Genomic DNA, 13,895 nt, shown 5'->3' on the forward strand with positions numbered 1-13,895 from the left:
ATAGAATACCATAGTACAAGTAAAAGGTAGCCGCCTTTAAAGAACTAATAAAGTCTAGTGTTTTAAAATATTTTATTTAAATTCTCCTGTCGTCCATGTCAGCAATGTCTACTGTATTAGCCCCCAGATGAAGCTGCTGATCGAATTATTCGCAAGTTAAGCAGAGCAGTTGGTTGAAAGCAGCAGGCGGTCGCCACGCCCCCAAAAAGGCGGAGGTGTTACGGTTGAACTCATCTGAACTCGAGCGAAAAGGCGGCGAGCGTCTGTTTTGTTTTTGCCCCGCGGCGTTTGTCGTGCGCTTAGATAACATTGTCATTAATCGTTCGTAATTAATTATCGGCTCTGGTCGGGGCTTTATTTTAAAGTAGTTATTATTATAACGAACTGTCAACACCTACTTATGCGGACAAGCTTTTTCCTTCCTTGTTAGAGCTGTCCGTTTAGCCATTTATTAGCATGATTGTGTGATTTGCGAGTATGCTATGATACAACATTTGTTTTATTTAAATTGTGGTGTTCTTAAAAAATTTATTTTTTTTTAATATTTTTTTGTAGAATAATATTATTTTAAAATATATGCTTCTTACTTTCGTGATAACTTTGGTGTTAACTTTTTTTTTAATTTCTGCGTAGACTGTAATATGCAAATGTAAAAAATCAAGATATTATAACATCCATATAATGTTAAAAATATCCTATTTTTAATAGAATTCGTCAAAGAATTTTTGTTTCTTACCCCCAAACTGGCAGCACTGGCTGCCCCACCTCCCATTTGGGTGGTCGGACACTCTGACTGACGGTGGCCCGCCTCGAAAAGTTGGAAACCCGTTTGTCCCGCTCCCCGCCGCCGGCATGTGTAAATGTATGTTAATTCGTCGATCGTTAAATACGAAAATTTGTTGGTTTTATTGTCAGCTGGGTTTTGGCTCTTTGTCTTTTGCATCTTTAATTGGTTAACCATATGGTTTCGATCTGATTTGTTAGCGTTAACCTGTAACTGGCTCTGGCTTCTTGTGTGGGGTTGTTAAATTAGCGTTTATCATGCGGACATTAAGGCTTAATTGCGCCTTATCGTCAGCTGTGCTATAGCATGTGGGGGATTGAAAATCAAGAAAATACAAAACAATTTTCTCAGTTTTATAGGAGTTGAGTTGGTTGGGCTTCATACTGCCACACTTTCGTTTCCCCAAAGTGAAGAAGCAAACATGAAATGCACTACTTTGTTGCAGAAACCATCAAGTTGGCCAACACTTGGCATTTGTTTCGGTTTCTCCTCCCCCGTTTTAAGAAAACATTGGCACAATTGGAATTTAATGGAGTCAATTTGGTGCTTGGTGATGCATAAACTGGCCAAAACCAATGGATTGGTGTGAGTTGTGTTGAATGCAAAGAGATCCAGAAGTCACAATGAAATCGGAATGCTGGAGATGCTACTGCACAGAGAGGAAATATTTAATTTTTAAAAATTATATACTATTACCAAATGGGTTTGTAATTTTAAACTTTATTGTATAAGCAATCCTTGAACGGTGATGATTTGTTATTTGGTATAAAGTATATTTTTCTTTCGAATTCAATCTTTAGAAAACGATAATAAATATAACAATAAAGTATATTTTTTTGTATATAAGAATCCTCCAAATCAAGTGTTTTTCTCAGTGTAATTTGGCTGACTGTTGCTCCTGTTGCTGACGCTGCTCCTGTGGATGTTGCTGCTGCTGGCCGCTAACAATGCAGATCAAGAGATGAGCGCGTCCATTTCGGTCTCCGGATCGGCCATTGTTCCATTTGGCATGTTGTTTTAGGAGTTCGCTAAAAAGACAAATGTGGTGTGCGGATGCGGATTCGGATTCGGCTTCGGATGCGGGGGAGTGGGCTCAGTTTCGGTTAGTAAGCCAGCCAGCCAGCGCGTGTTAGTTCCACTCGTTAAGGATTTACGAGCAATTTTTATCACTTTGAGGATCGCTGACAAATCCGGCAACAACAGCAGCAGGCCAGCAGCAACAATGCAACATGCGCATAATAATGGCAAGTTGTCCGGCAGTACACACAGATATATAGTACATATGGCCCATAGAGTGGACAGTGGATGTATGCTATGTGCTATGAGCCATGAGACAGGAAGCGCACTCGGCTGTCTCATCGTTGTCGCTGATGTGGCCAAAAGTGGCCAATAAAACCCCAGCGACGATGTCACCAAGCTGCAGCAGCAACAATTGCATTGCAGCAGCAACTGTTGCTGTTGCAGTTGCGGCGGGCAGAAGTTGCGGCAACGATGACGACGAATTATAGCAAAGTAATCGCAGTGGACTCCGCAGCTCCAACTCTAGCCTTTGTCCACTTTGGCATACCCTTTCAAAGGATAATGCAATGTAGCTCATGCAAAAAAAGAAAAAAAAATTTTCATTTATATTCTAAAAATATTTCATGCTATAATAATTTAAGATATTCTAAGCAAATCTTTGAAATATTTAAAGTTCACTCCAGTGAAATTTTGTAAAAATAATTTTACATTTAAATTTCTAGGTTCGGTAGACATGAGAAAAATTACCATAAAATAACATATCTTGAAAGTATTTGTTCAATGGATTTTTAAAATAATATTTTTTGATGGCTTACTTAATGTACTCGTTATATTCTTTAACTTTTCTCAGTAGTATCAAGAGTATCCATAATTTCCCTAGCATTTCTTTCTTCCTGCGCGTTTCTTATTTATTTCGCATCTTTCTTTTCTTTTGCCTTTTTTTTTACATTTTCCTTGGTCAATATCGTTGGCGGCTTTTGGCGTTGATTTCCCTTCCAATTTATGTGACATATTGATTTTAAATTGATGATAGTCTATTTTGCGTTGGCCAGCCATCCGCAGGAGCGAACAAAGCCGAACGAAACCAATTTATTTTAGCCATTTTAAATTGGCATTTTTGCCGGGTACGCAGCATTTGCTGCATTTGGCCAATGGGTTCGAGCCGGGCTTATATGACTTCATCAGCGGTTTATTGTCGGGGCAGACGAGCTTTCTGCTTTCTGGCTGGGAAAATGCCACTGGGCAGAGTTCCCTGCTCCTGCCACTGCTCCATTCATAGGTGCGCATTTAAATGCAAATTTAATTCAATTAATGATGCATCAAATGCAGCCAATGCCTAATTGCCATGCGATGATCGTCGTCAGTGGCTGTTGGCTGTTGCCTGTCTGCCGTCTCCTGGCTTTTATTTTATTTATTTTCATTTGTATTTTTTCTATTGCCCATCCTGGAGGACCCTCTGCAGCTGCCGTTTGACAATATTGATGATTTAGTAGTTGCTGCCGTTTTGTTGTCGTGTCTGTGGCACCATAGGCGTAATTAGACAAGCATTGTGCAAAAGCGTTAATTAAAAACCGCAAAAAGACACAGCAGCCGCAGTGGCAGTTGCCATTTTTCCACCGAGTATTGACTGCCAGCTGCGCCAGCGCCATGACTCCGATCTTACACTTGGAAATATATTTCCACAAGCCATTAAACTCTAGAAGCTTACTATTAATTTGGAATGAATCAAGCCAAAGACACACTAAAACAAACGCTATTTTACTGCTTTATTTAAATTCTTTAGCAAGACTATTTACATACATTTTTTCCATATGGCAAAGAGAGCTAATATCTTTAAAGAAATTTTCTGTAATTCCCACCAAAATTTTAATAATTGATACCAAAAAATATAGTTGAAAAACAAATTATCATAATAATTGCTTTTATTAGTAATTCCCTTTGTTTTATGATCACTATTGATATGATTTTAAGAAAAAATATATATTTTTAAGCAGTATAAATTATATTTGTGCTACTTTTGCTAAAATCAGGGATTTATTAAATAGTTTCTTAATATTCCCAGTGTCGATTCCGTAATGAGCTCGAGCATCGATTGCGTAAGTTCTCCGCGGATGCATCTGCTGTTCCCTGTCCCAAGATCCGAGCTGCCTGTCCCCAGGTCCTCGAGTCCCATTAAATGGCCAAGTACTCAACAGCGGGTTGGCGCTGCTGCAATCAGCTAATAATTTCCTTTTAAATGATCTCGCTTCGAGCTGCGAGGCTGCATGAATGGAGGCCCCGTCCTCATGCGTATTTATGAGCCCAGCGATTCCTGTTCGCTGTCCGCCCAGCATTACCTGGGTTTTTCGATTGATTTTGACGCCAAGCGGTGGCGTTAAGGGGAGCTAAATGGGATTTTGAAGAGCATATGGGAAGCAGCTATATAGCTCTAAAAGGGGTCGGGACTGAGGTGTAAACGTGTATCGTAAATTCTTAATCGCTTCTTTTATAATATGGCTGAAAAGACTATAAATATTAAAGGCAAAATTGGTATAAACATTAAAAGAAAAAAACATTGGCGCATTTTTTTAAAAGCTGTCATATTAATTTATCATATTTACTCCTTTATGGTATAGTATATTATAAGTTGAATAAGAAGTTATAAATAAAGAACTATATATAAGAATTTTCAAATGTATTTGGAGTTTTGTGTCAAACCTTGTCAGTCTTTAATAATATCAAATAATACGAGAGTAAGTTTTCACATTTTTCAAGTTGCAAGTACATAAGGAATAAATTAAGATCCCCTTACTATAGGCAGAATGCTGAGTTCCTTGAGTTTAACCAAGAACGGTGGTAAGCTGTTGCTCTGCCGGGCTCCAGCGATCCCATCCCAGTGGTCTCGTGACCAGAAGACCATGCCGGTGTACGATTACCGCTGTCAGAATCCGCCGAAGTGGGGTTACTCCGCCTTTGGTCGGGACCAGAAGACCTGGGGCGAGTGGACCTGTGCCCGGTTGGATGACCTCTTGAACTGGGGCCGCAAGGGTTCGCTGTGGCCCATGACCTTTGGCCTGGCCTGCTGCGCCGTGGAAATGATGCACATCGCAGCCCCTCGCTATGATATGGATCGCTTTGGAGTGGTCTTCCGGGCCTCTCCCCGCCAGTCGGACGTACTGATTGTGGCCGGAACTTTGACCAACAAAATGGCACCGGCTTTTCGGAAGGTTTATGACCAGATGCCCGAACCAAGATGGGTCATCTCCATGGGAAGTTGTGCCAATGGCGGTGGCTACTATCACTATTCATACTCGGTGGTTCGCGGTTGCGATCGGATTGTTCCGGTGGATATATACGTGCCCGGATGTCCGCCCACCGCTGAGGCCTTGATGTATGGAATCTTGCAGCTGCAGAAGAAGGTCAAGCGCATGAGGACCCTGCAGATGTGGTACCGGAAGTGAGGAACTAGTTTGTAAAGAGTTAAGTAAATAAAATGCTAAGGAGCTACACTACCAATATATCAGATTTGATTAGTATCTTATGGATAAAAATATAAACGTATTTTTAGAGGAGTGTAATCCTTAACTAGAGTAAGGGTCTAACAGCTATGGTCAAAATTGATCCCAGCCTAAGCCGATCTGCTTGACCCAAAACGAAGTCAAAGAGTTAAGCGCATCAGTTCCAGCATCTCCAGAGAATCCTTAGTTCGAAAAGTCGCTTAGTCAGCGAAGTAGGGCTCGTGCTCACCTGCACTTGAAGGCCTAAGAGGATCGCTTTCAAATCCCTAAAAGGATCTCTGGAGAGAGTCCTGCAGACAATGCCCCGGACAATAAACACTTCTGGCGGCACTCACACTCAAGTGTCGATGAAATATGAAGGGTTCTTGAGGCATATGAAAGGATTTCGTTGTTTCTAATTTTTTTTCAAACAAAAACCCAAAATCCTTTTTGCGAATCTGCCGACACCGAGCACTTGAACTGGTGGGAACATCATTAAATCCTAGCTCGAGTGCGGCGAGTGCATTAAATTGTGGGACAACTATCGCATTAGTGTAATCCCTGTGCGACACACCCACAAAACTGGGAGAAATTTTCGGTTTGAATGGGACGCTCTCGAGGCTGAAAGACATGAATGAAGGACCTCCCCATTCATTGACGATGTGCCGAAGAGAAAAGGACCTGCACACTCGAAAGGTCCAGACAAAAGCCCAGCAGGCAGCCCGCTGATCTCTTGGGATCCTGGGAATCCGTACGTGACTCGGACAATTCCAGCGAATAAGAATGGCTGCGTGGAAAAATTAACTTGTCTCAATCGCACAGCAATAAAAATTAATAACAAAGCCACTGGCAACATGTTTGCCTCCATTGTGCAGGCATTAAATAAATTTAACAGCTCAATGACTTGTCGAAAGGTGCAGGGAGAATCCGAAGAGTCCGCAGTATCGGAATCAGTGGAGCGTTCGCGGCCAGGCAAGCATATCTTAATTAGCGGACCCCGGCCTACATTAACCTTAATTTTTGCTCTTTTTTATTTTACCGATTTCTGCTTAATTGCGGCGCCGAGGCGCCAGCGAAAAAGCTTCGCAATTACACACAGAAAATATATGATTTTAAAATATTAACACATTTATAAAGATTTTTAAAGAACATATCCTATGTATTATATGGTAATACCTATAGCTAGACGTAAGATTAATTGTGAACTCATTTTCAAAAATTCATTGGAGGTTACAAGTAATTATGATTTGTTTAAATATAAACGTTACGAATAAAGATTAGCAGGAAATGATGTTATTCATATGAGTATCTTTTTTAACTCTGACCCATAATCTTTTTTTTTAGTAAATAGAATATAATATAAAACCATGTATCTTGTTAAAAATCAGCGATTAATCTACTATAGTATTTTTTTTTATTTTTCAGTGCACTTCCAGTGGCTTTTCGCCGTGATTTTCAGTGGAGTGTCCAGCGGCGCATGCTCAGGATTTGCACTTGAGTGAAAACCTGGTAATCTGGGGCCGGGGTTACGACCACCGAGGTGGGTCCTACCTGCAGATCCGCAGCTCGTCAGCGATTGTAACCCCCTTTTTGGACCAGAGGGTGCCCGAGGGCAATGTTCCACGGCTCATAAATTATGTGTCTGACAATTTCGGGCAGCAATGCCCAACGAATTGTGTGTGTTTAACACCTAATCGCCCGTAATGCTCTCTAACCGATTGTGAGGTCCTCCAAAAAACTGACTCGCCGCCAAAATGGGCCCAACAATAAATCCCGAAAAGCAGCATCTAGTTTTCATTCATTCATTCGTTCTCTCAGTCACTGTGGCACTCATTCATTCACGGCCTCATAATGAAATTGTTGGATATGTCTGCCTAAGTTCTTTCTTATTTTATTCCATCATTGTGCTCGGCCGGAGATTTATGTTCATGAATGTAAATGCCTTCTTCAAATCTTTTTTATTGGCATTATGCGGAATTGATTTGTTGCCTCGTTGGACTCTTTCATAAAATTATTATCACACCTTGGGCATTCGGGCCTGAATCTGATCTGATCTGCTTTCTTCTGGGGAGAATTATTAAGCTGATTTTAATTGCGTTCCGTGCGTTTGGCCGCTTTGATCGGGTGTCGTAAATCTAATTTAGTGTTCTTCGGAATACGTATACAAATCGAAATTTAGACGTTTCTAATTATGCAACGAACGATCGTCTTCTGTGCCTTCTGAGTGGGGCGATGTTTTGTGTGTTGTTTTCGATCGGATTTGATTGAAATTTATCGCCAATGCATTGACTACAGATCCGTAATCTCCTCTCTAGGGCGTTGTCCATGGGTTTCTGTTCGTTGGATATGGCTTACATAAATATCTTGGCCCTGAATCGGTGTTGGCCGCCAATTCGGTCCCAACTTATGGGAAGTCGTCAGCGCGTTAAGCCGTTATAGATACTTTACAAAGCCATAACGATAGGATCATGATATTAGTTTCCCTGAGCTGGTCTGGGTCCCACCGCGATCATTTGTAAAATAAAAGTGAAAATTTGTTATTTGTTGCACTCGGTTTGTCGGTGTTTCCAGCGATAAGAATCTTGATTTATATTGGGAGTGTGGTTTATATAAGATCAGCGAGATTTTAAATTAAACTAATCAGAAAACCTTTACCTAGGGCTTACAGGTTTAACGTCACAAATAAGTTAGTAAAAGGATATTTTGTAATTAAATTAGGCTATTTAATTTACTTAGTACATAAATAAAGGGAATCTTTAACTAGTTATATGCAATGCTGTAATCGTTTAAGAAATAACTCAACTTAAGGTTGACTAATGATCAATATTTTTAAGCCCCTCTCTGAGTTCGGTTTTAACGATTTCACCTCTTCGTAATGATCCTGCTGGCCATCGTCATCAGTGTGTTGGCCCAAATTAGTCGCCGAGCTGCCAAAACGTTTAGTACGCAGCTCTCACCAGAGAGTTTCGGTTTCTTTCCCCGCCAATTGTCCATTTGTCATGCGGACAATAAGCTTGACATACATTCGGCCAGGTCCTTTGTTTTTGCAAGTCCCAGTAGCAGACCCAAAACCTGAACCCCGCGCAGCTTTGGGTTCACTTTCGGGGGGACGAGACTGAATTGCGCAATAAAACAAGAGTCGCCAAGGAATTGAGGAGGAGAATCCATCATTAATAAGCCCTAAAGTGGCTGCCCGATGGCCGCTCCAGGCGGGCAATAAAAACAATGGCCAAAATGGGCAATGAGCGGCCAACGCAGAGCAGCGGCAAAATGTGCACTTGTTGATCTTGTTGTAGTTGATAGTGCACTAAAAAAATATTTTATGTGGCTTAGGAAATTTATAGATTTTAAATTTTCTTTACATTATTGTTTTATTATTAGTATTTTTAAGGTTTGAACTTATAATGGCTAATACCATAAAAAAATATTTAAAATAAAACGATGTTAAAATTGAAATATAATTTTGAAATACAAAAAGCCATTGCCATATATATATAATATAATTTTGAGGAATGTATACATTGATATATAAACCTAAGGAGGTAATTTATTTGTTGTACAAGATAAAGATACATTTTAAATATATATTAGGTAAAGAGATTACCAATTTTAATAGGAAACAATATTCGATTTAGCACATTTTTTTCTCAGTGCACCCCTGTTGCTGTTGCAGCTTGCAAACAAGCGAGCAGCAAAAAGCTGCAACAGGAGGCAACCTGAAGGAGGAAAAAGCCAAACCGCTTTAGACCATTTAAGGCAACGCAATTAATTATTTTTTAACTGTTTTGTCATTTCGGAATGCAGCCAGCAGCCATCGTTGGCCATCGATTGGTATTGGTAATGGTAATGGTATTGGTACTGGGCCTGCTCTTCTGGCTCGCAGCCTTTTTACCCGCTTCCTTTGGGCCTTCCTGCTGTTTTAAAGGACTTTGACATGGCCGCAGCTTTCGCTCGTTTGATCGCTTGATCGGTTGATCGATTGATTGCTGCAACCTGCAACCTGCAACGTTCGACGTGCAACCTGCAATGGGGCAAAAAATGCGCCGAGATTGTAAAACGCGTCTGTAACAAGCCGTTGCGTTAATTTGCCGCTGCCGATTGGCTACCGAAATAAAAAATAAAATAAAATAGGTGCCTCGGCAGACAGAGGCAGACATCTCAGATCTCAACGAAAATAGAAAGTTTTCGTTTTTCTTTTTCGTTATAATTTGTTGGCTTTGGTGGGAAGGCAAGGCGAATAAAAATATGCAAAATGCTGAGTATATATAACAAATTAAATATTAAATAACCAGTTGGCTGCGGCCTGTGTGTGCCGTGTGCTCGTGGCCGGGCAATAAAGACAATAAAAATTCATACATTTTTCAAGCAACCTCGAACAAGTTGTTGGCCGCCTGGTCGGGCTTATTTGCTTTGTCTGTTTTGATTATAAAAAGCATTCAGCTTTAATTTGTCAATTTCTTAATTGGCGTTTCGTACGTTCCACATGGCTATGGCCGTCTCTCTCTGTATAGCTTTTGCCGTCTCTTTCCCGCTCCTCGAAGACCCCCACACACAGATACAAACCAACACATTGTGATAGAAGAATTTTAACAAGCTTCGGTGTTTCGGAATTTCGTACGTGAAGAATCCAAAAATGTTTTACGCAATTAAAGAATCTGATAAAATGTCTACAAGCGAGGATGCCACAGCGAGGAAAAAGAGAGAAGACAGACCCCGATCCTCCCGATTTCGCCAGACTTCAGCGCATATCGATCACATGTCCGTCGGTAAATATGACAAATTTCGAGGAACCACCAGCACCATCAGCACTTTCGAACAAAAAATACAGAAAAAGCGGGGCAAAATCAGAAGCGAATGCACATCAATATCAGATGTCGTGTATCTGGGCTGCATCTGTATCTGTATCTCGGTTTTGTTGTGGCACAAACCAATTAAGCCGAGATTAATTGGCCATGTCAAGTGGCGTAATCGAGCGCGAACACAGGTTTGACATTTCATAATTATTTCAACTGCCTCGGCTGCTCCGACGCTCTATGGAGTATACCAATCTGGTCCCGTCTCCCATGATCGATCAATCTATATCTGTATCTTTTTGTGTTTCTGTATTTTCAGCGAGCGAGTGAGTGAGTGCGCCTGAGATGGCTTTTGATAGATAGATACTCGCGTACCTACGGGTTTTGTTTTGTATAATTGTTTGTTTTGATATGTTGATTTCAGGCGATAGCCGCATGGGGTCACTTTGGATTATTGATATTTTTATGTAATTATGTTGTCAGGTGGGTTCGGCTTTAGGTTCTTTGGAAATGCCACAAGATTTTACTGCGATTGTAGTTCGTTTGGGCAGTACAAATGTTAATGGATTTGCTTGCTAATTATTTGTTATCCTATGATCAGGGTTTTTATACAGCTCGGGAACTACCTTCGGTAATTTTTGCTGTGCGGATAAGTATCAGTAAGCACGATTCCGATTTTGGATTTAGATTTGATATTTAAATATAAATCTCTTCATTCTACTTTGACCTTATTGGTGTCTTTCTAAATTCAATAATCTTATTGACTTCTGTTCATCTCCTCATGAACCTGCTGATCTTTTAGCTCACTCTACTTTAACGATCAGAACTTTCCATCTTTCAGTCAACCTAAGCATTCTCCCTCAACTTATCATCCATCTGCGAAGATCTATAGCATGCAGAATTGTCTCTGACTTTTTATTGTCGCATTCGATCTGATCGCCTCGCAACCACTTTGTTACCAGGGTTCAACTTTCTCTGGGCCACTGCCACTCCGCACCCAGTTTTATCACCTATCGGCCATCGCTCATCCCATCCTATCCAACCCCATCCAATCCACACCCACTCGAGTGCTCGAGGCACCATTCCACAGCCCTCCTGCTCATTTTGCCGCTAATTTGACAACAATTTACTCTAATCACAATCGATTCGTGTTTGCCAATTTTTTAATTGTTTTCAATCCTCTTTTCTTTGGCCAGCCCCAAGGCCCGAAGCCAACTGCCGTCCTCACCAGACACACGATCGAGTAATTTACGATGGCCTCATGGTGATTGGGTTCGCCGGCACAGCGCATGACACCCAAACCGAGGCCCAAAACCCAAGTCGGGGAGGAGCAGCCAACCCAAACCCAAACCCTATATTACCAGGCAAAAACCCATAGCGAACTAAACAAACGAACTCCATTAGCAGATCTTTACTGGGCCTCTTTGTGGTTAGTTCGTGCGAACTTCTAGGAATTATGTTGTTCCAATTAAAATAAAAATTAAAATAAAAGAAGACAAAACAAAAGGCGGCCCACAGTCGACACTTGGGCCCCCTTTTTCTGTCGTTGTATCGATTTGTGAAATGGTCGTCGATGGGCTGGCTCTAGCCCAGGCACTGCAAAAAATAGTTGTATAATTGGGGGATTTATTTTTGGGACGGAAACGATGAAATACTTATTCAAATGAGTATTTTTTGTATTTTATATCATACCATTTATTAAGATTTTTAAATACCAGTTATACTTACAAGAAAATTAAATGTTTTGTATAATAATAAAGATATTTAACTGAGATATCTCTTATATATTGTTATAAAGTGATATATTTTTTTAGTAAAGACACCCTCCTGTTTCTCTCAGTGCCCTGAGGGAGGTGAGGTGTGGAAAGTGTACTGGCGCTGCCTGATTTCCATTTAACCTGCTGCACCGGGGACACAAGGACCGGGAGACCGCGGCACCGAGAGACCGAGGACCCAAAGACCCGGGACTGCAGCTGCACCTCGTGGATGCGGCTTGATTTCTTCGCGCACGATACGAATCGTGGTTGCCTTAAAACGACTTTAATATGTAAATTCGATTTCGGAAGCCAAAGTAATTAATACTAGAATGCAGCCCCGATCCGCAGGCAGACTGAATTTAAAATTAATCCAAACAAACGGATAAGAGGTACCCGGTGCCCGGTGCCCGGTGCCCAAAGGCAGCAGAAATGTTAATTTGCCTCGTCTGCGTTTCTTCTGGGTCCCCAGGAAGCTACATTCTTACGATCGGAGGTGAGAATATTTCTCAACATTGCGTCGATTATGCCGGATATTTATGCCCTGGCCCAGGGATTTCTTCTGGCCCCTTCTTTGGGGCCATTCAAATAAAAATTATGCTTGACATATTGGTATAAGTTTTGCTTTTAATTATGAATGGCATTCTCTATGGGCTATCGTGTGGGTTCCCGGGCCCTGCTGTGAAACCAGAGCTCTTCTTGGGTTCCAGTTTTTTTTTTTTTTTTGAGATAAAGATAAAGATCTCGATCTCCTCTCGCAGTGAGACAAAACACACACACATTCGAATAATGAAACTCATTGATGTAGGTAAATTATCGCTCTGTTCTTAACGTCGTGTTTTCGTGTTTTTTAATTGGACTTTGGGAATTTAGTGAAAAATGCTAATTAGTTAAAGGGTTTTTTCTTCTTCGTCTTCTCGGTCGTTTTTGGGCTCGTTGGGATTGCATTTCATTGATAATATAGGAAACTCGACGAGCGGATTCCCCGAGATTTACGCTGATGTCTCTTGACTCTCCTGACTCGCCTCTCTACTATCTATAAAATTAGATTAGCAGTTAATTGGTTAATGTGCAGCCAGCAACGTTTGTTAATTGATTCTCGGAAAACCCAACGAGGAAATCAAGTGAGAGGGCTCCAAGAACAGAATCTGGTTTTAATTAACGACTATTTAGGTGCTGGGGCTACCGACTCTCGCCTCTTGCGTGTTTCCCTGATTTGGTAACATTTTGGATTTTGATATATGGTATTGTATATAATTCTTTGATACTCCATTTTTTTTATAAACTTCCATATGCGTGCACAGTAGCCGAAAGTTTTTTTGGGCTCTTGGTTCCAGAGAACTTTCGGCTTTTGTCCCACTAATTGGTTTTATGGGTTCGCCTTTGGGCCCGTCACTCTTCGCTGGTCATTTGTCGCTCGATATCGCTTTTGTAGATGGCCTGGCAAAGATTTTCAGATTTCGTAAGCTTGTCTTTTTTGGCCATTAAAATAGCTGATAATTTTATGCGAGGTCTTCGCATTGTTTGACTTCGATTTCGATTTCCATTCCACTTGTCATTTGTTATCAACGAAATATTTTGATCTGGCTGATAAGGTGGATCGCGGGCCTCGTAAAGCGTTTTGTCTAAACTTCGGATAATTCCCTCGTTATAAAAGACCTCCGTCAATTGGGTCAGTCCACCCCACACACAACGAACGGAAAATATATAAGCCAACATCGATAAATTCCCCAACAAAATGCCATTGCCACTTGGCAGAGGCAAAGACTCTGGGCCAGATGCAACATACATTTAGCTCCAAAACTACTTGCCACGTTCAACGTCATCAGCATATGGGCGGCTGTTCGAGATCCGAACATATTGTAGGTTGTCTTGTCGTTGCCTTGTAACCCGATAGTTTTGTAGTTTTGTGGTAGCGCACTCATAAATTTGCCCCACCGCCGCACACCTCGCAGTCGCGTCTCAGGTGTTAAGCGGGTCGGGATACGGATACTCTACGTAAGCCACTTGGGTATTTATAACTCGTTATTAACTTGGTCGTTTTACGGGATAAAAATAATGCCCTAAA

General features: G+C 41.1%; 1 protein-coding gene across 2 annotated transcripts; it reads left to right on the forward strand.

Annotated features, from left to right (window-relative positions):
* Positions 1-4,481: 4,481 nt before the first annotated feature.
* LOC108026085 (NADH-quinone oxidoreductase subunit B 2) lies at positions 4,482-5,303 on the forward strand. 2 transcript variants are annotated; one of them, XM_017096784.3, is made up of 2 exons: positions 4,482-4,536; positions 4,601-5,303. In XM_017096784.3, the coding sequence occupies exon 2, from the start codon at positions 4,606-4,608 to the stop codon at positions 5,242-5,244; it is 639 nt and encodes a 212-aa protein (XP_016952273.1). In that variant the 5' UTR covers positions 4,482-4,536; positions 4,601-4,605; the 3' UTR covers positions 5,245-5,303. The 2 variants fall into 2 exon arrangements, with proteins under 2 accessions (XP_016952273.1, XP_043951448.1); XM_044095513.2 differs by having other exon boundaries at positions 4,521-4,536; positions 4,586-5,303.
* The last annotated feature ends 8,592 nt before the right edge of the window (positions 5,304-13,895 follow it).

This window comes from Drosophila biarmipes, chromosome 3R (assembly GCF_025231255.1).
Source record: "Drosophila biarmipes strain raj3 chromosome 3R, RU_DBia_V1.1, whole genome shotgun sequence".
Lineage (NCBI taxonomy): Eukaryota > Metazoa > Arthropoda > Insecta > Diptera > Drosophilidae > Drosophila > Drosophila biarmipes.

Coding starts and splice junctions, on each gene's coding strand:
- LOC108026085 (XM_017096784.3), top strand. CDS start 4,606: ATGCTGAGTTCCTTGAGTTTAACCAAGAACGGTGGTAAGCTGTTGCTC.